The sequence below is a fragment of the Plecotus auritus genome, assembly GCF_963455305.1.
Source record: "Plecotus auritus genome assembly, chromosome: 7".
Lineage (NCBI taxonomy): Eukaryota > Metazoa > Chordata > Mammalia > Chiroptera > Vespertilionidae > Plecotus > Plecotus auritus.
The window spans coordinates 173,334,791-173,358,386 of record NC_137774.1 but is presented as its reverse complement, the minus strand read 5'-3'; the positions used below and the strand labels follow the sequence as shown (position 1 = coordinate 173,358,386).

At 45.9% G+C, this 23,596-nt stretch overlaps 1 protein-coding gene across 1 annotated transcript in view; it reads right to left on the bottom strand.

Annotated features, from left to right (window-relative positions):
- Positions 1-1,779: 1,779 nt before the first annotated feature.
- Positions 1,780-23,596, bottom strand: part of PRLR (prolactin receptor) — a 126,979-nt gene continuing 105,162 nt past the window's right edge. The window contains exons 2-9 of the mRNA XM_080680830.1: positions 22,212-22,320; positions 17,324-17,456; positions 15,217-15,386; positions 12,255-12,424; positions 10,503-10,644; positions 9,146-9,245; positions 8,543-8,612; positions 1,780-6,567 (exon numbers count right to left, since the gene is read on the bottom strand). Of these exons, the coding sequence (XP_080536956.1) occupies positions 5,551-6,567; positions 8,543-8,612; positions 9,146-9,245; positions 10,503-10,644; positions 12,255-12,424; positions 15,217-15,386; positions 17,324-17,456; positions 22,212-22,281 (1,872 nt within the window). The 5' untranslated portion in view covers positions 22,282-22,320 and the 3' untranslated portion in view covers positions 1,780-5,550. The remainder of the gene's footprint in view (positions 6,568-8,542; positions 8,613-9,145; positions 9,246-10,502; positions 10,645-12,254; positions 12,425-15,216; positions 15,387-17,323; positions 17,457-22,211; positions 22,321-23,596) is intronic.

Genomic DNA, 23,596 nt, shown 5'->3' with positions numbered 1-23,596 from the left:
TGACCACAACTATTAAATATTATTTTTGATATTACTACTTCTGTAGCCAAAGTTTTGAGAGTTAATTGTTTTTTCTGTTTAATCAGAAGCAGGTGAAACTTAACTAATAGACTAAGACTCTCCAAGGTCTCTCTCTGTTCATTGGCCACAGTCACATAAATGGGATATGTTTTACCTCTCTGCACGTCTCAGTTCATCCTGACTTGAAATCAGAGCACTGGTCAAGGGGATCCATGGGGACTACGGTGTTGTGAGTTATGTACATCTCAACTCAGAACACTGAATAGATTATCGATTCACCAGGTTTCATAAAATTTGGGTTTAGCATTTAATGGACTCCTGAGATGCCCAAACTTCTGAAAATGTTCTATTTTCGATCTTTTTCCTTTCTTTGAAATAGATACTATGAGGATCTCAGGCCAAAAATCACCTTCCTGAAAAACACCAGTCTGAGGAGAGAGCTCCCAATTGATTCGCACATCATGGGACACATCCAGGCCATACTTAGACATAGAACTCCTGGCGAAACCACCGGCCCTCAGCAGTCATTCTATAGCATTAAGTTTCTGTTGAAGACCTCCAGGACCGAGCTGTCAATGTCGCTTGGATTTATGAATGGTCTTTGAATTAATTTAGTAATTAATGAACAGAGCTAGAATCTCTAAGCACGCAAATCTTCAACTTAGGTTACTTGTGACCCTCAACCTGGGCCTTGAAGGCTGGGCGGCTGATTTAACACCTAACTCAGTCTTTTGCAGGGCCATAGTCATGGTTTAGGAATAATTCAGGTTTTTTTTTTTTGCAGTTCCTAAAGTTGCTACAGCCATGCGTAACTCCTAGGAAAACTATAGGCCCTGCAGTGCGAGAAGCAGGAGCCTACAAGTATGGACAATTAAGAAGAGAAGCAAGGATGCTAAATCAAGTCCATCTGACTCGGAGGGCTGGATCTCTTTTTCTCTCAAGCATTGCTCCAGCCACACTGTTCCTTGCTTCACGTTAGGGGCACACCAACCATGCTTCCCTCTGACTATACTTGGGCCTTTCACCAGAAACCCTAGATTTTACTTAGATCACGGAAATCAGAGACGGTGAGAGTTGTAACACGGTCCTTGAAACATTTTAGGCCAACCCACATATTTAATAAGTGAGGAAAATGGTGGCTAGAGTTGAAAGGATTTGCATCAAGTCAACAGCCTGTTTTATTTGACTAACGTTCCACAGCTTTCTCTTAAACATTTCTTTATCACATTTAAAAAATACCTATGTGCCCTAGACCTGGAAACGGAACGCTCAGCCACTACTCTAGCAACAACACAATTGGGCCGCCGCTGAAAAGGCAGAACGGGAGATGTGTTCACTGACGTACCCATGGCGCCTTTATCAATGGCCAATCTGCATGAGCCAGCACGGGAGTCACCCAGAGTCCTTTCCATTTTCTTGTCTGTGCACAGTTCCATTTTGTGTATATCGCCTTTTCAGGTCCAGGCATGCAATTCACAGCCATTCACAAGTGCATCAATATGCTTGTAAGTTGAAGTCTGGGGGTGGCAGGCTGACTCCCTAAACCCTAGCCAGAGTCAATTTCTTATCAAAGTAAGTCACACGATTCACATCGACTCTGTGGTCCTTCAGTTACACAATAAATTTAAAAAGCCTCTGAGCCGTTGCTGGGTGGACCTTAGACCATTTCATCATTCCATTTTGGCTTCTTCATTCATTTACATAAAAAAGGGAAAGTTTACTTTCCAATCAATACACTTTTTTTTTCTTTTTATGAAAAGGAAACTTTAAAAAATATAAAAGTAAAGAAAGGCACTTTGTAGGATGCGTACAAATCTGTTTCTTTCTCGCCTACTCTAAGGAGATAGGGCAGTCACTAAAGGCAGGGCCGCCTCTTTCTGGAAGCGATGAGCAGCAGAGGGCAGCCAGCGAAAGAGCCAGATTTCCTCCACAGCCTTCGGCCGCTCCTTAACTCACAGGACTCTCTCATTCAGTGGGTCTCTATGGGAAAAAGCAATCAAACTCCTTGATTTGCACAGGTGCTAAGGGATGGACCCACTTTGGACTCAACCAGTGAAAGCCAGTTTTCAGTCCATAACTGCCTACCAGGATTGGCCTGAGGCACTTAGGGGAAAGAAGAGTCAGCTAAGTGGCAATGACATGGCTGAAAGGAACTTGTGCTCATGTTGAGGTGCCTAATAGCCATTTGTAAAAACCGACCACCGCCCATTTGCCGTTGGGGCCACAAGCTCCCAATGGCTATCCCGTTTCCAAGTGCTTCGTAACATGAATATTTAGGCTTTTGTTTATAAAAATATGACTTTCCATAATTCAGAAAATGACACCAACTGTGCAATGTTGGTTGGTAATCTAGGAAAGAGAAAAATACCAGAATCAGCAGCCAGCTGTAAGAGAGGAGATTGGGGGCTGCTGGACCTAGCAAGAAATAAGCATGGCTTGATTCAGCAAAAGATCCTTTTTCTAAAATACTTTTAGCCACATTCAAAACGTCTTTTTAAAGAATCTCATGCCTCTCCTTTTCTCTACGCACATATGTGCGCACAACCTGAGACTATGGTTCTGTACCTATGTAATTTACAAAATGCACATGCGGTATGCTAGGACCAACTGGCACTGGTGATTTAAAAGGAAACTATTAGCACATCATGGAAGAGTACTTGCATTCCTATGATGAAGGGCAGTTATTTGTTAGCAAGATACAAGGCATTTGTTGGTTACATTATCTTGGCTAGAAAATAGCTAGTGAGTCATGGATTTCAGGGAGTTGAAGTTTAAAAGGACATTAGAATTTATTTGGACCAATATTTCTTTCAGAGGAAGCTGGGGCCCAGAAGGGAATTGATCTGTTCAATGTGGGATAGTTAGGACTAGAGCCTGGGACTCTGGACCCCCAACCTGCATCTTTCCATTCGACTAGCTGTTTTCTTGATAGAAAATATTCTACCCATGGAAAAAAAAATTAATTAAAATACAGAGTCCTAACTGACAAAGAAATATAGTCTTGGCTTGATTTAGTGAGCGGCTAATGGGTGTTTTTTATAGGAATTTAGTTCAACTTGAATCTTTACCCATAACATTTTTTCAAGAATACCAAAATCAGGTTACTTTTTAATTTGCAAGCTACCAGAGTGATTGATGGACTAGCACATCTTGGAGAACAATGGACTATTTGGGGAACATTTTAGTCTGCATTGGCTTTGAAGGACAGAGTCTTGGTCAGTGCTACTCAAGGTGATCTATATCCCTTGGCACTCTTAGAAGTTGTGTGTCCTTTCGCAGGTCATTCTGTACCATCATGTGAATCTTAAAGCTCAAATAGATTTTAAAATCTATGCCTTCTCCTTCCATACAGTATTGTCCATGTAAGTCAAACAGACTTGATTTGTACTTTCCAAGAGAGGCCATGTCCATGTGCTAAAACCGCTTTTAGGGGAAGTGGACATGTAGGGCAGTACTTCTCAAACTTCATTACCCACAGGGGTCATCTGGGGAACTTAGTCAAATGCAGGTAATGACTCTGTAGTTCTGGGTCAGGGAGGCCGAGATCTGCATTTCCATGCAGACCAGACTTTGAGTAGCAAGGATCTAGGAGACTGAATGAACTTGGGGACAACTTTTCCAAATGTTCTGCATACTCTTACGATGTTTATGTATTGGGAGAACAGAGCCTCAGGTCTATTATTTCGGCAATCTGGACGCCAGGACAGTATGTTCGCTTTCCAACATCAGGTCACCTCTGCGTCTAGTTCCTATCAACATGGGCTTGTTGGGTGGAATACTTAACGCACAGAGGTGAGCTCAAATTCTCTAAGTCCAGCTGGTGAGTGGACACAGAAAGTATTTGCCATCAGGTGAAACAAACAAGAGAGGGAGGCAGCTCATGAGTTATGGATGCTCCCTTTAAGATGGAGATCCAGGCTTCTGATCCCTCCTGGGGAGCCTGCCCCTGGCACTAACTCGGAGATCCTTACTACCAGACCCTGGTCTTTGTAGCTGTGCCCACCACTCCACAGATGCTGTTTCTTAAAACATTTACTTGGAAACTTCTGACGTGAGTGTTGTCTCTGCTTCTGCCAAGATTTTGCAAATGGATCTACCCCAGAGAGATAACTAACGCACGGCTTTGCTGAAAATATCTTTGCTGTCCAAGATTGCTCAGAAAAACAAAGCAAAACAAAACCCTCTCTCTAAAACAGTATGCTGGATGTCACCACACTCCTTTTTCATGATGGCTTCTAGAATATTCACCCAGAGAAGAGCAGGAGCCCCAGATTAGCCCTAAATTACAGGAGAAATAATTCTGTGTGTGGAGAGTCCTAACACGCTATTGGGGATTGTTGGTTAGTGTGTCTGGAGATAAAAGAACCAGATAAACCATACTATGCTGTATTGGAAAGTGAATATTGTCACCCACTTCACATTCCTCAGTGGGCTTTGGTTGGTATGGGGACTGCGTATACGATGACGGACTGTAAATGCTCCCTGCAGCCTCGGCAGAAAAGACTGTACCCTCTCACTACGTAAACAGCTGTACTGGGAAGATAGAAAAGGCTCTTTCACTTTCCCTAAGTGGTAGAAAAATAGTCTTCAAAAATACACTGTTAAACATATGGGTCTGTATTAAAGTAGAATCTGTATGTACAGTAAGGCAGTATCTCCATGACCATCCCGCTGTGATTATTTTTGAAATTAAAGTTAGTCTTTGGGGATTTTTTTTCCACTAAGAGAAGACTGAGGTGTAAAATAAATTATCTGTCGTGTTGAAATGAAGCAGGAAACCATTTTAGGAGGATTCACCACATCAAATTCATTTGCCTCCCGTGTAAGGAACTCTCACTCTCCAAAACGATATTCTCTAGAGGCTTTAGGATGAAATACAATTTGGGAGAGGGGAATCCATGCTTACCAGATTCCAACTATTTTAAGAAAAAGAAGTGGAGGCATGATTGTTAGGTGCATATCAGCAACGTGTCATTAAGGTAATGGGAAGTGATGTAAGTGGCATGTCAGGGCCCGGAATGCATCCTTTCTTGCACGGGGTTGTATTTGGTTAATCCTAATAAAATGGGAGAGGAGTGCAAAGGATAAACAATTGGTTTTCAAAAGCAGCTTACATGGCATTCTTCGCACATCGATCATCTTCCTGTGCTAAGCTGTGCTAACTCCTTCATTTCCTCCTGTCCTATGTCCAACCATGGGCGCCTTTTCCGGAGGCTTTACCTATTGGCACAGTCCCTCAGGAACACTGAGCAATGCGCTTCCATTGCATTGAACATGCAATTTTGTAACTAAAAACAAAAACTAGATCAACAAATCACAGGAAACAAAATGATCCGATCCGGAATCAGCTGTTGGAGAAAGAGGCCACTGATTGAAAATGGAGCATGAAGAAGAGTGAACTGTGCGTTTTAGTAGTGTCATTTGAACCCCATTCTCTAAGGTTCTCTAGGAGAGTACATTTCATGTGCGCTGCAGCAGTACCTGAAGAAAGAAATCACATTTTAACCAGCCATTCCAATGACCCAGCCGTCACTGGAAGGAGTCCTTTAAACACGCGGGGTCAAGGTAATCCAGCCCCGCCAGCTGCAGTCTGCAGTTGCTTTGTGTCATGGCGAAGGCAGCCAGGTCTTTCTCCTCTTGATTCTGCTGCAAGGATGGTGGGGCTTCCTCAGCTGGTTCTTCAAACAGAGCCAGGTCGGGGGCGGGCGGGTCATGCACCAGCACCAGGATGCTGCTCTCCATCACCCCGGCCACCTTCGCGTACTCCTTGCTGGTCTTAGGAGCTCCGGGCTTCTCTGTCTGGTTGCTGTTCTCCTCTTGTTTGGGGAACAATGACAACGCTCCGTCTTTATTGATCTTGTGAATCTCCACGTAATCCAAGGGTTTAGCAGAGACATCGGAGGTTTTCTCCTGGGGCAGCAGCCATGGGGTGTGTGGGTCAGTCTTGGAATGGAAGCTTTCCACCCCTCTCTGCTCGGCCACCTCCTCCTCCCCTCCAGTCTCAGTGGTTTCCAAAGACGTTGGAGCACATTGGTCTGTTTTGTCCAACACAGTGGCTGAGGAGCCTGCCGTGCCCCGGGCCAGCTTACACACATCAGCGATGTGGTGGTAAGAAGATGTGGGGTTGTGCTGGTTGGGGGGCTGCGATGAAGGCCATGTTGAAGATTTGGGTCCATCAGCACAGAAATAGGGGACTCTGCCTTCCACACTGGTGCTCTGAGAGTCCCAGGTGTGGGCACTATTTCTTTCAGGGTTCTCTGGCTTCTCAATGCCCTCAGGAGTGTGGAATGTGGAGGGACTTCCCTGGGGCCCCTCACGATTGCTGGACAAAAGGGAAGGGCTGTCACAGCTGCCCTGGCCAGAGTCACTGTCGAGATCCAGGTATTTGGGCTTCAGACCTTGATTGGGGTGTTCTTTTGAATGGACTGGCACCAGTTGCTGGTTCTCGCTGTCAACGACTTCTAACAGCTCCACCAGCAAGTCCTCACAGTCAGAGGGGAAGTCCTGGCACCCCAGGGCACTCAGCAGTTCTTCAGACTTGCCCCTCTGTTAAAACAAAGACACAGAAGGAATGGCTATGAGCTTCAGAACATTCCAAACCAGCATCAAAGCGCAGCTGTGCTCATGGCCACAGGCAGCTGGAAGCTGTAACAGTCTAGCAGCATTTCCCAAACTTTAGACATTTGTGTACCAGGCCATCTATAATCACCTCCTAGACTTGTATTCATCTAATATTTTTCTTTAAGTCAATTCATGATTTTAACTTAGTCTCTCTATAAGCAATAATGATCATGGGTTTAATGGGCAAGTAGTACATGCACAGATGAGAAACATAACTGTTAAAGAAGAAACATTTCTTCTGGGACTCAGAGGCTCTAAGATCTGGTAGTTGGTCTCCTAACCTCCTCCACCACTTTCTAGACTCTAGAAAGAATCTAGAGTCTGGAAGCAGTAAGTTGCTTCTCATTTCCTCCTTTCAACTCCTCCTCTTCCTACTTCTTCATTCCTTCCTTCTGCCCTCTTCCTCTCTGATCCTCCTTTTCTCTCTTCTCTACTCCATTTCCTCTCTCTCTTCCCCCTCTCTTCTTGCTAGTACATATTTTCTCCTTCCCTTGCTCTTCCTTTCCCTTCTCCTTCTCCTTCTCCCTCGTTCTTCCTTTTGCCTTCTCCTCTTACTTGCCACTCTTCTTCCTGATCCTCTGACTTAGGTCAGGTACTGGTGCCTGAATCTTGGCTTTTTCACTCACTAATGGGTACGGACTTTGAACAAGCTGCTCAATGGTTCTCAGTTTCTCCATTCGTAAAATGGGAATAATAGTGTCATATGGGAGGGTTCTTTTGAGAATTGGAGGTCATGTGATTAAGAAAACAACAACTTTTTTTGTGTTTGTGACACAAAAAGAAGTTATTTTTTCATTAAGCTCCCGGGACTACAAGGTCAAATAGTTCTTAATTTAGTTAGCTGAGATGTTCATGCTGGTTTTTAAAGGATAGTGGGGTTAAAGCACTGAACCAGGAACCCAAAATCCAGGGCCCTAGTCCCTGCAGTCAAAGTGAATGCAGTCAAGCCAAATTCTCGGGGACTCACTTCTCACATTCTTTTTTTAAAAATATATATTTTATTGATTTTTTTACAGGGAGGAAGGGAGAGGGAGAGAAAGCTAGAAACATTGATGAGAGAGAAACATCAATCAGCTGCCTCCTGCACACCCCCTACTGGGGATGTGCCCGCAACCAAGGTACATGCCCTTGACCGGAATCGAACCTGGGACCCTTTAGTCCACAGGCCGACGCTCTATCCACTGAGCCAAACGGGTCAGGGTGACTTCTCACATTCTTGTACTGTTAGCCTCGCAGTGGCTAGGTCAAATGATATAATGCAAAGGTAATTGCTTGTGTATATATGTCAGTGTTAAAATTAAGGTCAAATTGAAACTACATATTTCAACCTGCAGAGAAATTTAAAATGTTCTAACCCATGTTTTCATTCAAGACATTTAAATTTAATTCCCACTTGAATCAGCCTAAATGGGCCTTGGTAGACACCAGCCCACTGCACTGATCCAGGCTCAACCGTGGGCCCAAACAGAGCGAACACTGCAGCAGCCTATTCTGTCACCATGACCTTCTATAAAGAACATTCAAGTGAAAGCTTGTATGGAGGGTCATGGAGGGCGGGGGGGCGGTAGGTCCCTCTTCTGCATTAAACGAAATATTCACCTCTTTTCTAAATTGGTTATTTGTACAAAATGTTCACATCTGTGCTTATGAATAGACCTGGAAGTCTAGAAAGCATGACTATGTGTTGTCTTATTTTCTTGGCTTTCTCTCTCTTCCCTCTGACATTTAATGTCTCCTAGGAAGGACCCTCATGCCTCACGCATCTTTCTCTAAAGAGGAGGGACAGCGGGGAAGGGTGACTGAGGCAGCCAGGCCGAACGGGTGGGACTGTGTGTGCATGTGTAGAGGTCGTTATTATTGATCAGTGAGGCAGGATACATGCTCCAGCTCTGGCACTTACCTCTAGCAGATGGATATCAAATCCTTTTATTTTTGGCCCAGGAACTGGTGGGAAGACGCAGGTCATCATGCTGTAAAATAATTCGTGAGATAGAAATAAATGACTCAGTTGATCACTTTGTAATTTCTAAAAGGTTAGTATTACCTATAAATAGCTGCTACATGGACTATGGTAGAGAGGAGTTAAAGCTGGGGGCAGGGGGGATGCTACATGAAATTGACAATCAGTGGTGAAGACAATAATTACAGAGGCCAACAGCAAAATTGGCTCTGGCTGACTGAGGGGCGGATTTGCAAATCAGTGGATTATTTGCACTAGTTGCTCCTCTTGATTTTAGCTGCTCTTGACAGATTTTTTATTTTTGTTTTACTATTTTCCAACTGCAAGCCTCAGTTTGATGGAAAGAGTACCAGCTTCAAATGAGTTCGTTCTGCGACTTTTGCTGGTACTGACAAGATTTTCTTATGGGTAGCACACTGAAGCGAATGGCTAAAATCAGGTGCTTGAATTATCAATAAGTTTCCGTCATCTCGCTTTCGCCTTTAAAAAAATCACTATCCCATAAAGCATGGTTGGGAGGAAGGTTGATAGACAATGAAGTACCTATAGCCCTTCAAAGCCACTGCCCAGACCATAATCAGACAGACGACAACAGAAAGCACAGCCACAAAGATCCACACGGTGGTGTCTGCATTGGTGGAACCTAAAAAGAAACAGCCAGAAAGCTCTCATCACATACAGCATCATTAAATACGAGCGAACAAACAAAGCGAATGAATGAAACTTTTGAAGGTAAGGTCCCCCCCACCCCCCTTCCTACACCTCTTTTGATTTGGACAGCAATCCAGAGTAACATTAATGCTGGATTAATTTTTCCAATATTATTACATTTTAATATGTTCCATGTATTTTTAGGGTAATCTATACTTTTAAAATCCTTTTACATGTTATTTTATTGGCTACGTAAAGAGGAAAGCCAAGGTCACCTGGTCAGTTGCAGTAATAATAAAAGGTAACACTTAAGTTCTTACTAAAAGCCATTGATGGTGTTAAGCTCTTTACACACATTGCCTTGCATGCAAAGATGAGGCTCTAAAGCGTGATTTACTCATTAGCATGTAACTGTAAGGCCATAGTTGGGGATTTGAATCCAGGCCTTCTGCCTGTAGACCCTGTGCTTTTATGTAGTGAGAGCCAGGGCTGGACAGGATGCATGTACGTCTTATGAGCCACAGCTCTTTCCAGTGTGACAAACCAGTGCAAGTCCTGATGCCCTGGCCAGGCAAGTTGTCACAAGCACTGGGCTTTGCCACTTGGTTCTGGGCAAGACTTCTAACCTCACTGAATTTCAATTTCCTCACTTTTAATTCTTAATGGCAATTATATCCTCTCTGAATACCTGAGAGGGTTGGGAGGACCAAACAAGGGAAAGACTTTGTAAACCATAAAGTGCTTGGGAAATGCAAGATGAATCGTTCCCTTGTGGAGTACAAGGCACCGTGTTTAATGACACTGTTAGAACTGCGGGCCTCTCACATACTGTGCCTTAACTAAGGACCAACATGGAATCGACATGAGAGACTGAAAATCATCAGTTCAGCTCAGGCCCTTATGATGGGCTACCACCTTACAAATTCTGGGAGAACTAGATGATGACCTTGACGAAATGACAGGGATGGGCAGATGGGGAAGGCAGAACGACCATCAAGCCCTCTGACACACACCAAGCCCATGTCTGCAGCTTTAGAAACTGGTCCTTACCGACAGTGACCCCAACACTGCTACACTTCCAAGTGTCTTTGTGTTGGGTGGAGAAACGATAGTCATGCCTCTACTCATCCCTCTTACTAAGGCTAAAAATAGTTTCTCTATTAGTAGTGATGACACCCAAGTTTACTATATATCCATTCTATTTTTAAAATATTTAAGGATATAAGCAAAACGTAGCCAAGACACTCACCATCAGGTATCTCAATGGAGCCTTCTGGGCTCCACTCACTCCACAATCCGTGGTCTGGCTTGCAGCGAACCTGGACAAGGTATTTCTTTCCTGGATATAAGCTGAGAACCTTATACTGAGTTTGCTGCCCAGCGAAATGAACCTAAGGAGGAGCAAGCAAAACAGAAGTCACTCTGACTTGTGTTCTGAAGAAACAGACTTTTCCCTTAGAGAAGAAACTATTGGAGGAGTGAGGCCAGAGGATCAGACTTAGTAGATACCTTGCTCTCATCATTCCACCCTCTCAGCCCATCCCTTTTCACTCGGAAACATTGTTCACACAAAAAATTAACAGGTTTTCTACTGCTCTATTTGGAACTATTTCAGAAAGACAAATATTCTGCATCCTCCCCACTGCCTTCAAAATTCTACTTTACAGAAGGTAACCAGTTAATAACATCATAAAATAGTTATTTTGTGAACCCCAATGAAGTAATTGATTCAAGGATCATTCAAGTAAAGCCACTAGATGGAAGAGAACTGGGATATATGTTGACGCAATAGTGCACAAATTAAATGTGACTTTACAATTCAGGCACCAGGTTGACCCCTAACCCAGGGGTCAGTTTTAGCATCATTTATGAGGTCAACTAGATGGTTTGTGTCCCCTGACATGATGTGATAGGAAGTAATATAATGTCACCTCTGAAGTACTCTTGCCCCAAATTATCCAACCCGAATCTAATCAATTCTTTAGATCTAATGTCTGGTTACAGGAAATATAGGGGCAGAGAAATTAGCAAAATGACCTCACAAAGAACTAATCAGATTAATACAAAAGAGAGAGCATTCTACGGGACAAAGAGCCTGGTCTCCTGAGCACACTGAGTCTGAAGGCACATAACTAATGACCAGTCACGTGCATTGTCCTGGATGGATGCTGGTCTGGACAAACTAGCTGTTAAAGACATTTTTTGAAGCAGTTGGGGGAACTAACATACGGGCAGGCTATTTGAATTATGTAAAAATTTTAGTTAATTTTCAATGTCTGATTTCCTTATTTTGGCTATGTTTAAAAATGTTTCCTTTCTAAAAGAGGCAATCTAAAGCAGTGGTTGCCAACCTTTCAGACCTCACGGACCACCAGTGGTCTGTGGACCACCGGTTACCAACCGCTGACCTAAAGTACTTAAAGTGGAATATCATAATGCCTATAATTTATTGTATTATTTATTATTTTTAAAACATTTATTTGAGAGACACAGAGAGAGAACATTGATTTTGTTGTTCTACTTATTCATGCATTCATTGGTTGCTTCTTGTATGTGTCCTACCTGGAGAATGAACCCACAACTTTGGCATATCAGGACAACACGCCAACCAACCAAGGTACCCGGCCAGGGCCTCTGTATTATTTCTTTACATTAAAATAATTTGAAGTGAATAAAAATGCCACTGGCCATTGACTGGTTACACTGAGATTTTTTTCCTCCCACTTAGTGCCATTGAAGTACTCTCATAGGTGTCTAGATCTATGATATCCTGAGAGAGGTGGTTTGGAAGAGATTGTTCAGTGCAAAGAAGGGATTAGCCTTGGGAGAGCTGTGAAGATGCACCCCATCAATCCCAAGGGAGGGGAGAAGGCCCTTCCCCATCAGCATCAGGAGGGCAACATGATGCCCAGTAGTTAGGAGGAATGACCTGTTCCCCGTAGCAAGGGTTTCATCTTTGTCAAAGGACGTGGTTCCTTCCAAATGCTCATGGTTGACTCACCTCCCACTCGTTTGCTTCTTCAGGCTTTAATCGGATTTCATATTGTAGTGTGAGCCAACCGGTTCTTAGGTCAACCTCGATAGGTGGATACCATTCTACCCACAGGTACGGTTTGTGGTCTTCTGGATGTTTTACTTCCAAAGTCAGGTTCACTGGAGGGTCTGGTTCAACTGAAAATAGGAAAGAAATCCCCTATTTAGTAAAAATGGCATTTGAACACAAAACTATATGACTTCCTGTTTCACTACACCCTGCTTATGAGACACCTTGTATTGGATGTCAGGTGCTGGTCAGCAGAGTTGGGATCAGGTTGAGGCAAGGGAGATGGGGCACAAATGGTCAACAAGCACATGAAAGACCCTCAGTGTCATCAGTCATTTGGGAAACGCAAGTCAAAATCACAACAAGATACCATTTCATCCCCACTTAGGATGGTTGAAATTCAAGAAGTGAAAAATAACAAGTTAGAGTGTTGGAGACATTCCCTCATACATTGCTGGTGGGAATGTAAAATGGTGCAATGCTGTGAAAAAGTGTGGAACTTACTCAAAAGGTTAAATATTAAGTCACGTCACCCATGAATTTCATGTCCTAGCCAACATACCAAAAGAAATGAAGGTAGGAGTTCAAACAAAAACTCATCCATGAATGTTCACAGCAGCACTATTCACAACAGCCAATAGGTGAAAACAACCCAATTGTCCATCAACTGAAGAATGGCTAAAAAATATCCATAGAATGAAACATTATTCAGCCATAAAGAGGAAGGCAGTATATATTTATACAGGCTACAACATGGATGAATCTTGAGAACATTACATTACATGAAAGAAGCCAGACACAAAGGCCACCTACAAAATGACTCCATATATATATATATATATATATATATATATATATATATATAATAGGCAAATCTGTGGAGAAAGAATGCAGATCAGTGGGGCTGGAGTAAGGGGGCGGGAAATCTGGAGTAACTACTTAATGGGTATTTGGAGTCATGAAAGTTTTCTGGAACTAGATAGTGGTGATGGTTGCGTTACATTGAGAATGAACTAATACCAAGCACTAAATTGCATACTTTAAAATGGTTAAAGTGGTGAATTTTATGTTATGTGTATATTACCATATTAAAAAATTAAGGAGGCACTTACTCTCATATTCCTTCAAGTACAAGTCTGTGAGTGCCTCATTAAGAGAGAGATGCCTAGAACCCTGGCTTGCCTTTTCCTAGTCTCAGTCTTGCTAGTTAGTAATACTTTCTCTCTTTCTTTATTACCTCCTCAGCCCACTCTCCACACCAGGTGGCATAAGAGTGGGTGTAGCTATAGTGTACTTGACATTATAACCTACAAAAGGAACGTTAGAAAATTTGCCACTAATCCTAATGCTTCTATGTTACTAAGCAAATACCTAAGAAAGATTGCTTTATATTCACTCACTAAACAAACGTCAGTTATTCAATATAAGTTTCAAGTTAAACACAATTCTGAGAAACGCCTCTGATCCAAAAAACATTGTGCAGAAGTCCATGTAAAATGTCCAGGGTGAATCCTTTAAAGCAGTTTCTTCACCCTCAGCATCATTTGTATTTTGGATCAGGTAATTCTTTGTTGTGGGGGCCATCCTGAGCATTGTGGGATCCTTAGCAGCATCTCTGGTCTCTGCCTATTAGATGTCAGTAATACTCTCATCTCCCCTCCCTGGGCTATGATAATGAAAAATGTCTCCCGCCATTGCCAAATATCTGTGGGAGGCAACATAGACCTCAGTTGAGAATCACTGCTTTCAAGTGATATAGCAGTTACTCATTTTAGAACTTTTCTTGCTTTCACTGTTTTGCTCTCAAATACTAGTTGAATCTTTGAGGGCAAGGCAATTCAAGAAAGAACCATAAAGAAGAAAGTATTTGGCATCTTAAAGACTTCACATCTCAAGTAAATTTATATGACTGAAATTTATTGTATTCTGACTTGTCAGTGGGGTTACCTTTTGGATTTTCCTAAACTAAGATTCACTTCACTTTCTCCCTCCATGCTCATTGCAATGATTTGCTGGGGGCAGAAAACATTCAAATGTGAGCCAGTTGGTGTTATTAGCCACTGATAACACGACAGTGCAATGACATGCAAGTGCATATTTGAGATTCCCAGCCTAATTTTCCTTGTTGGGTGGCGTTAGGTAAAGCTTAGGTAACCTTGAATCGAATACTTCTCCTTAGATTATTATCAAAGCTGAGGGCTGACCCCAGTCCTGGCTAACCCATGTCTTGTCCTATGATTTCCTTTGTCATCCCTGCTAAACCACAGAGGCCGCTACAGTGATGCCCACTTGCCCTGCAGCTCAATGTGGATCATGCAAAGCAAGAGACAGCTCTTGGGTTGACTTTGTTTTGCTTTGCAAATGGGGTCCGCAAACCTTGTACGTGTGGCTGTGGCCTTCAGCCTGCTGTTCAAGTAACACGCTTTACTCCCCCAATTCTTTATTTGTAAAAGAAGAGTTCCAGTTGCTAAGAAGTATGTACACACTGAGAATTCAGTTTGGGCAAAGCAGCTGGAGCTGGTCCTGTGGGTGTAGAAGCAGATGAACTCCAAGAGCTGCTACTCTGGTGAGCGGCTCTGTCCTCCAGTGGGGGAGTGAACAGAAGTCCCAGCTTGTGGCGGGGGAAGGGGACATTGATTGCAGGAGGAGGGCTGGAGGGAAGGATCGATAAGAGAAGCACAAATAGAACACTCATGTTGGGTGCAAGGGGATGGGAAGAAAGGTCAGAGGGAAGAAGAGAAACACAAGGACCCCAAATACTGTCAAGAATGATTCAATAAAAATTCTCAGTTGATGAGAAGAGTGTGAATTCTCTCATCTTTCTTTCTGGTGATTCACCCATAAGCCAGGAAGACTCCAATGAAGCTTGACTGTTGGTAGGTCAGTAATGGAGTAAGAAGTTCCTCACCCACCCCCTTACCGATGTAAGTCACATCCACGAAATGCGGATCTGAGGAACTGCTTCCCATCTGGTTCGTGGCGTTTACTGTGATGATGTATACTGTCCAAATGGAGGTGTGCTTCTTGTCGAAGTAACAGGAGTTGGGGCCACTGGTATTGTAGTCTGGACATTCATAGATGATTGGACTTCTGCAACATATTATATACTAGGAGTGAGTAAGAAAGTAGTAAAAAGAGCCTAGTTTTTTCTTAATAGATCAATACCACTGGATTTTGGGGATCAGCGCTGAAGAACGGCACCCCCAAGCTTTGTGCCCTGGGAATGAGACAGGGGAGAGAATGCTGGGGAAGGGGGTGGAAGTGTCACTTCAGAGCTTGCTGACTCTGCTTCTCATCGACCCTCCCTTTCTATAGTATTTTGTGGGCTTTGTGACATATGCCCCCTGCCAATATATGCTGGAACTTTCAACAGCCAAGGCATCACCGTGCCCACGGTCCCGCCCCTGGGTCATCTCAGGAAACAGGGACCGTCCCCCACACATAACACTCAGGGGGCGTGCACATGCAGCATTCATTGCACATGTATATTGAATTACATTTCATTTAAAAAAGGTGCAAGAGAATAAAAGCTGATGCCAGCATATTTCAGATTGCACCAAGTCAGCAACAGTGATGTGACTGTGAAGAAAGATATTTCAGGCCCAAGAGGCTCATCGGTCCGTTCTCCTGAGCCTTGGGGGCCTCAACGCAAGACTCTCCCCGCAGGTGTGCAGGAGTATCCCATTCGGGTTGCCAGTGGAGCTCCCGAATGGGTTACTTGACACGCTGTGGGTCCCAGAAGGGCTGACAGCTCTGTGTACACAGAGTGCAGGCACTGGGCAGTGGGCCAGCCGCTGGGCAGTGGGCCAGCGGTGCTTCCCTGGGGAAGCAGACGGCTCTCCCTGGATTTCCAGGAGGCTCTCGCTGAGGGCTAACAAAAACCTCACCCACAGAAGACCTCTTTCAGTCCGCACTGCAACCTGGACTCCAAATACACCTTCTGGGAGATCAAGGATCTGGGATTAGCCATTTCCCCAGGGGAAACCCTCACCTTCCTACAGGGCTCTTAATGTTCTTGGGCACAAAACTAGTTTGAAAAGCTAATGTACCATGGTTGTCTTTTTCTGTTGCAAAAGTAATTATTACTAAAAAAATGATAAATAGCACCAGGGTGACAGATAAGCATTGGAAATGAACTAACACTCAGCCAACACTTATATGGGACCTTGGGCTGCAGCCTAAGTGTGGGACAGGCAATGGGAAACATTGCTATTGTAGTCTCTCCTTACCCGCGGGGATATGTTCTGAGACCCAAAGTAGATGCCTGGAATGCTGGGGAGTACCGAACCACATATATAATGTTTTTTTTCTATACATACATACATACATACCTACCTATGATAAAGTTTAATTTTATAAATTAGGTACAGTAAGAGATTAACAACAATCACTAGTATTAAAGTAGTACAATGAAAACAATATACCAATATACTGTAATCAAAGTTATATGAATGTCCTCTCTGTCTCAAAATACCTTATGCTACTGTACTCCTGATGAGGTGAGGTGACACAGGCGGATGTGATGAGATGGAGGGAGGAGGACACAGGCATGTGGCGTAGCGTTAGGCTACTATCGGGCTACTTGATGGGTCTGGTAACCCACGTGACTAACAGGCGGGTAGCTACACGGCCTGCACACGCTGGACAAAGGGGTGACTCCCGTCCCGGGTGGGATGAAGCAGGACAGTGTGCAATTCCATCACGTGACTCAGAATGGCACACTATTTAAAACTTAGGAACTGTTTATTTTTTGGAATCGTCCATTTAATACTTTAGGACTGTGGCTGATCGCCAGTCACTAAAACCCGGGAAAGCAACACTCCGGATAAGGGGACACTGCGTGGTATGGCTGAGGTGGCCGATGAGCTGACCACATTGAGAGCGCTTCGAGGGCATGGACAGGAGAATGTGGACATGGATGCTTGGGTCCCTTCCGGGGAGAAAGAGCCTTGTCAGCGTCCCCCGGGGCCGGTGGGAGTTCTCACCCAGAAGCAGCCCTGCGCTGCGGGGAGAGCGGGAGCACTCACCCCTCCTTGTGGTAGGTGAGCGAGTAGTTGGTGGGAAGCCCTCCGTCCGGGCCCGGCTTCCACCAGCACGTGAAGGTCTCCTTTTCGGCGGAGCGACATCTCAAGATCTCAGGCTTCCCAGGAGGCGACTGTCCTAGAAAAAGCCGGGAGCCGCTGGGATCAATCTCAAGGCCCATTCAAGCTGGGGACAAAAGCAGGTTTCTGGGACCATGGCAGTGATGAGGTCTTGGGGTGAAGAGGCCCAGGGGTGGGGGGCTCAGAGATGCCAAAGTGCTAGCATCTAGCAACCCTCCTCTGTGGGCTGCCCCTTGTTGGCAGGATGGAGAGAGAGAGAGAGAGAGAGAGAGAGAGAGAGAGAGAGAGAGGGAGAATAACAGAGAGAGGAAGGGAGAGAGCGTGAGAAAGGGAGACATCTTTGCAGTGATAATGGAGAGATGGTGGTGGTGGTGGTGGTGTGTGTGTGTCTCTGTGTGTGTGTACTGTGTGTGTGTGTACTGTGTGTGTGTACTGTGTGTGTGTACTGTGTGAGTGTGTACTGTGTGTGTGTCTGTGTGTGTGTACTGTGTGTGAGTGTGTACTGTGTGTGTGTCTGTGTGTGTGAGTGTGTGTACTGTGTGTGTGTACTGTGTGTATACTGTGTGTGTACTGTGTGTGTGTGTACTGTGTGTGTGTACTGTGTGTGTCTGTGTGTGTGTGTACTGTGTGTGTGTGTACTGTGTGTGTGTACTGTGTGTGTGTCTCTGTGTGTGTGTACTGTGTGTGTGTGTACTATGTGTGTGTCTGTGTGTGTACTGTGTGTGTGTGTGTACTATGTGTGTGTCTGTGTGTGTGTACTGTGTGTGTGTGTGTCTGTGTGTGTGTACTGTGTGTGTGTACTGTGTGTGTGTGTACTGTGTGTGTGTACTGTGTGTGTGTCTGTGTGTGTGTACTGTGTGTGTGTCTGTGTGTGTGTCTGTGTGTGTGTGTACTGTGTGTACTGTGTGTGTGTACTGTGTGTGTGTCTGTGTGTGTGTACTGTGTGTGTGTATTGTGTGTGTACTGTGTGTGTGTGTTCTGTGTGTGTGTGTACTGTGTGTGTGTGTATTGTGTGTGTGTACTGTGTGTGTACTGTGTTTGTGTATGTACTGTGTGTGTGTACTGTGTGTGTACTGTGTGTGTGTGTACTGTGTGTGTGTCTGTGTGTGTGTGTACTGTGTGTGTGTGTCTCTGTGTGTGTACGGTGTGTGTGTACGGTGTGTGTGTGTACTGTGTGTGTGTGTACTGTGTGTGTGTACTGTGTGTGTGTGAGTATGTCTGTGTGTGTGTGTACTGTGTGTGTGTGTGTGTACTGTGTGTGTGTGTGTGTACTGTGTGTGTCTGTGTCTGTGTGTGTGCATTGTGTGAGATGGAGATAATAGCAGCCTAGGATCAAGGGAGAGACTGTAAAATTCCAACAGAGGGCGCATCAGAGTAGGATGGGCTGAGGAGTGTGCGGCCCTTCCGTAAGCCCATGGCATCTAGCAGCTGGTACCCGCCCACGGCCTGGGGGGCCCTAAAGTGACTTCTCCCCCTTTGCTAACACGGTGCTCTCTGGCACTTGTCACTCCGCCCGTTGGTCTACATCTTCCTGCCATTCCCTCGCAAGGAACTCCACGTCTGATTCATGTGTCACTGGTGCTCCTCCCTCAGCTTCCTCCCCCCCTTCCCACCTCCTTTCCTTCCTTTCCCCTTCATTTTTCCTTAATTCCATCCCGCTCTGACTTGTGACCCAGTCTCATAGTACATCTCCCCATTGTCCCCACCCCCATTTCTGAATCTTGGTTTTCAGCGTTTTTCCTTTTACATTTCCCCCTCTCTCCTTGGGCCTTTATGTGGTGATGGACGAAGGGCTTCCTTGTAATGCTATGGCTTCTGGGAGACAGGAACCATGGAGAGAAGTTGGGGAGTGGGGAGCTGGTCTCCTGGTTCGGAGCTACCATGATGACTGCCCAGTCCCAGCTGGAAGCTGGAAGGTCTGAAAGAGGTGGCATGGAAAATACAATGTCAACCAGTGATCCCACTCCTAGGAATATATCCTAAGAAACCAGAAACACCAATCAGAAAGGATATATGCACCCCTATGTTCATAGCAGCACAATTTACAATAGCTAAGATTTGGAAACAGCCTAGGTGCCCGTCAGCAGATGACTGGATCAGAAAACTATGGTACATCTACACAATGGAATACTATGCTGCCATAAAAAAGAAGGAATTACTACCATTTGTAGGCACCTGGATGGAATTAGAGAACATTATGCTAAGTGAAATAAGTCAGTCAATGAAAGAAAAATACCACATGATCTCACTCATTTGGGGATAATGAAAAACAGTATAAACTGATGAACAAAAAGATAGATACAGAGGCAGTAAAGCATCAAACAGACTGTCAAATTACAGCGGGAAGGTTAGGGAGAGGTGGGGGAAATAAGAGATCAAACGAAGGACTTATATGCATGCATATAAGAATAACCAACGGATGCAAAACATTGGGGGGTGAGGGCATGTATGAGAGTGGGGTGGGGGGAGCAATGGTAAGATATATACACATATAATACCTTAATAAAAATATATATATATATAAAAAAAGAAAATACAATGTCAAGGGAACAGAATGTTTTAGTTGCCTAAACCCCGAAGTTCTTGGTGAGCCGGCCCGTCCTCTCTTCCTTATCTGTCAGGTCCCAGAGGGAATGTGTGGCCCTGAGAGTTGGCCCTGATGCTGGGCTGGAAGCCACGCCCCCACGGGACCCCCGTCTGTCTGTCCGTCCCCTTTTCACTGAGCTGGAGGCCTGCACGCTTCGTTTGGAGTCAGGAGCTGGAAGGAGAGCTGTCAGGTGTGGGTCTCAGCCATGGGGGCAGGGATTCTCTCTCTTCTCTCATACTCGTCTCCTCTCCCCTCATGCTGGCTCCTGAGCCAGAGCTTCCAGCTGAGCAGCGGACCCAAAAGATGGGGAGAGGGGGCACCAGGCCACACTGGTCAGGAAGCAGGATCTAGTGAATGGCATTTCGCAGGCTGGGCCGAGGCCGCCGGGCTGATGGTTGGCTGAGCTGGCTGAGCCACACTGCAGCTCCAAGTCCCACCAAAACCGCACCAAAGCCGCACCAAAGCCGCACCAAAGCCGCACCAAAGCCGCACCAAAGCCCCACCAGATGGCCCTCCAGCCTGCCTGGCACTCGCGCTGCCCGTGGCTGTCACACTGCTCATCCTCTAGGGCCATTTCACAGGCTGACGCGAGGGCTTGGGTTTTGCTTGGTTCTCATCAAGGCTGGGGAGGAGCGTGTGAAGTAGAAAGAAAAGTTTATTTTAAAAAAAACAACAAAAAACCCCAAGCCCCGTGGCTCAGAAATGAGCAGATAGGCCACTGCTGCTGATCTGAGCTCTCAGCGTCCCCCCTGCATTCTACCCGTCTGTTTCCCTTTGCTCTCTCCGCAAGTCTCTCACTTCACTGGCTGCCAGCAGCACCTCTAGAAACTCAACAGAGGACAGTGAAGTGACCAATGTTCCCTTCTCCCGCTGGAGAGGAGACCTAAACCCCGGTCTAGGGGTTTAAATGAATGGACTGTCGTCTCCTTCCCTCCACAAAGCGCACACAGACCCCGGGACAGCCACATGGGCACCTTCACACGGGCTCACACACGGGCCCACACACAGGTCCACGGAGCCCGCATTAGAAACACACGCCACACCCCACACAGAAGTGTACGCAAGTGCATGCTCAGAGAGGTACACACGGGCACACGCTCAGGAATATACCCACACACACAGGTGCACATGCGGCTGGATACCCACACAGGTACACACCGAGAAGCAGCTGCAATCAGGCGCATATGGAGAAGTCAATACACACACAGGTATGCCCCAAAGTATGCACACCCAGGTATGCCCCAAAGTATGCACACCCAGGTATACCCCAAAGTGTGCACACCCAGGTATACCCCAAAGTGTGCACACCCAGGTATACCCCAAAGTGTGCACACCCAGGTATACCCCAAAGTGTGCACACCCAGGTATACCCCAAAGTATGCACACCCAGGTATACCCCAAAGTGTGCACACCCAGGTATACCCCAAAGTGTGCACACCCAGGTATACCCCAAAGTGTGCACACCCAGGTATACCCCAAAGTATGCACACCCAGGTATACCCCAAAGTATGCACACCCAGGTATACCCCAAAGTATGCACACCCAGGTATACCCCAAAGTATGCACACCCAGGTATACCCCAAAGTATGCATACCCAGAAATACGAAGGGTAGACACGCAGGTGCACAGTCTGGCGTGGCTGGGAACTCATGTGCCCTGTTAGCACAGGTGGGGGAGTTGGCTGTCCCCACTTCCCGCCAGGCAGCAACCATCCCTCTTCTCTTTACAGGTTTTCAAAGATTTTTCACAGCCGGTACTTCATCTGAGGTGGAGGCACCATTACTCCTCAAGCGGAAGATGCGGAAACCCACAGCGATCCGGTCAGGGGCTCGAGGTTACACAGCTGGAGGCTGACACAACCCGCGGCCGCCCCGTCCCGGGCGCAGAGCTGCTTCGCTGCACCCCGGGATGAAGGTGGAAGGCAGGCGCGCAGAGACCAGCTTTGCACTAAGAGTTTGCGTTCAGGAACAGTGCCAAACACACGGCCACCGGCTTTCCAGCAGCACATTTTCTTTCTTTCTTTCTTTTTCTTTTTTTTTTTTTTTTTACAATATAATCCAAGTTTCTTTATTTCCCCAGATCTGGGCTCCTAGGCCCCTTTCCTAGAAGCGCCCGCATCCCCATTCAGCAGCACCTTCTCATCTCTCAGAACTGCACCCGAGGGACTCGCCCCCCTCCCAGGAAACACCCCATGCAGCGGGAGAGAGCAGGGCCGCCCTGACTTACCGCTCAGAAGGTGGATGTGGAGGAAAAGGAGGAACACACAAACACACGTGGACGGCGCGCTCTCCGTCATGCTGGCTGCCTTCTGGGTCCGCCGGGGGTCAGAGGCTCACTGGAAGAGAGGGCCGCAGGCCTTTTAGAGAGGACAGTCTGGTTCTGGGTGTTTGCAAAGGACTCCTGCCCCCTGCTCTCTGCGAAGGACAAGCCAGGAGGGAAGGAATGTGGGGAGAGGAACACGGTCCTTGGCTTGGCTCGGAGGCATCCATGCACACACATTCCACCAGCAGAGGTCATCAGATGACAACGTTCAAGGGCAGCCCGTGGCCATCGGCTCCTTCTGCACACCCCACAGAACACTTGCTCTCTTCCACCCAGCAGTCACCTAACAACACATCGCCCTGGTGTGCGAAGGGACACCGAGCCCCTCCAGGGAACTGTTCTGGGAGGGCTTTGCTCTGCCGGCCAAAAGCAAAGCAGTGGGACACTCGGCACAACTCCAACGTGGCCTCGTTGATGCCACACAGTTGGGGGGCGGGGGGCTTCCTCTGGAGGTGCAGGCTGAGAAGGATCTGGAAATCTTGGCTACAGGCATGGCAGTGAACTTTGGTGAATTTACAGGTGGTTTCTCTCTCCCCTTTGGGAAAGCCCCATAAACGAGAAATGACAAACCCAGGGATAATTCAAGTCCCTTGGGGGCCGAGTGTTAAGTAAGATCGAACCTGTGGGGTTGAGAGTTTCAAGAAATGTATTATTAATATTATTTTTACCCTTGGGATCTGTTTCAAAGCCTCTAAATGTTCTTTTCTTTAGACTCCATGCAACTCTCAGAACACAACGGAGTTGATGAACCGAGTGCAAATACTTGGAAAAACACAGCATACAGTTTCTTTAAAAAAAAAAATTATTTTTTTAAACCAAGGGAAGAATAGCCAGGGGCAAGGCTGCTCATCTCGGGACATTTGAAATGCCTGAGTGTTATCTAATGAGCCTAGAAGCCCAGCCTTTGCCCATTTCTCCTGGTCAGAGGGCGGTTCCCCGTTTGCCAGCTGGACACTCCCTAATGGACTTCCTGAAAGCTTTTGTCCACCTGCTCCCATCCCCCCAACATTCTCAGAAATGAAGTCTTAGTGGCGATAGAGGTTTGGGGTATATGGGTGTCATCAGTGACTCCCTTCTATTGGGGCTCTGGGAGGTAGCCAGCTTGCTTTTCCTCGGGGACCTTCTAGTCCAGGGGTGGGCAAACTTTTTGACTCAAGGGCCACAATGGGTTCTTAAACTGGACCGGAGGGCCGGAACAAAAGCATGGATGGAGTGTTTGTGTGAAATAATATAAATAAAAGTAAAGGAGCGGAGGGGAGAGCAAGAGAACTGGATAGAACAGCCGAACG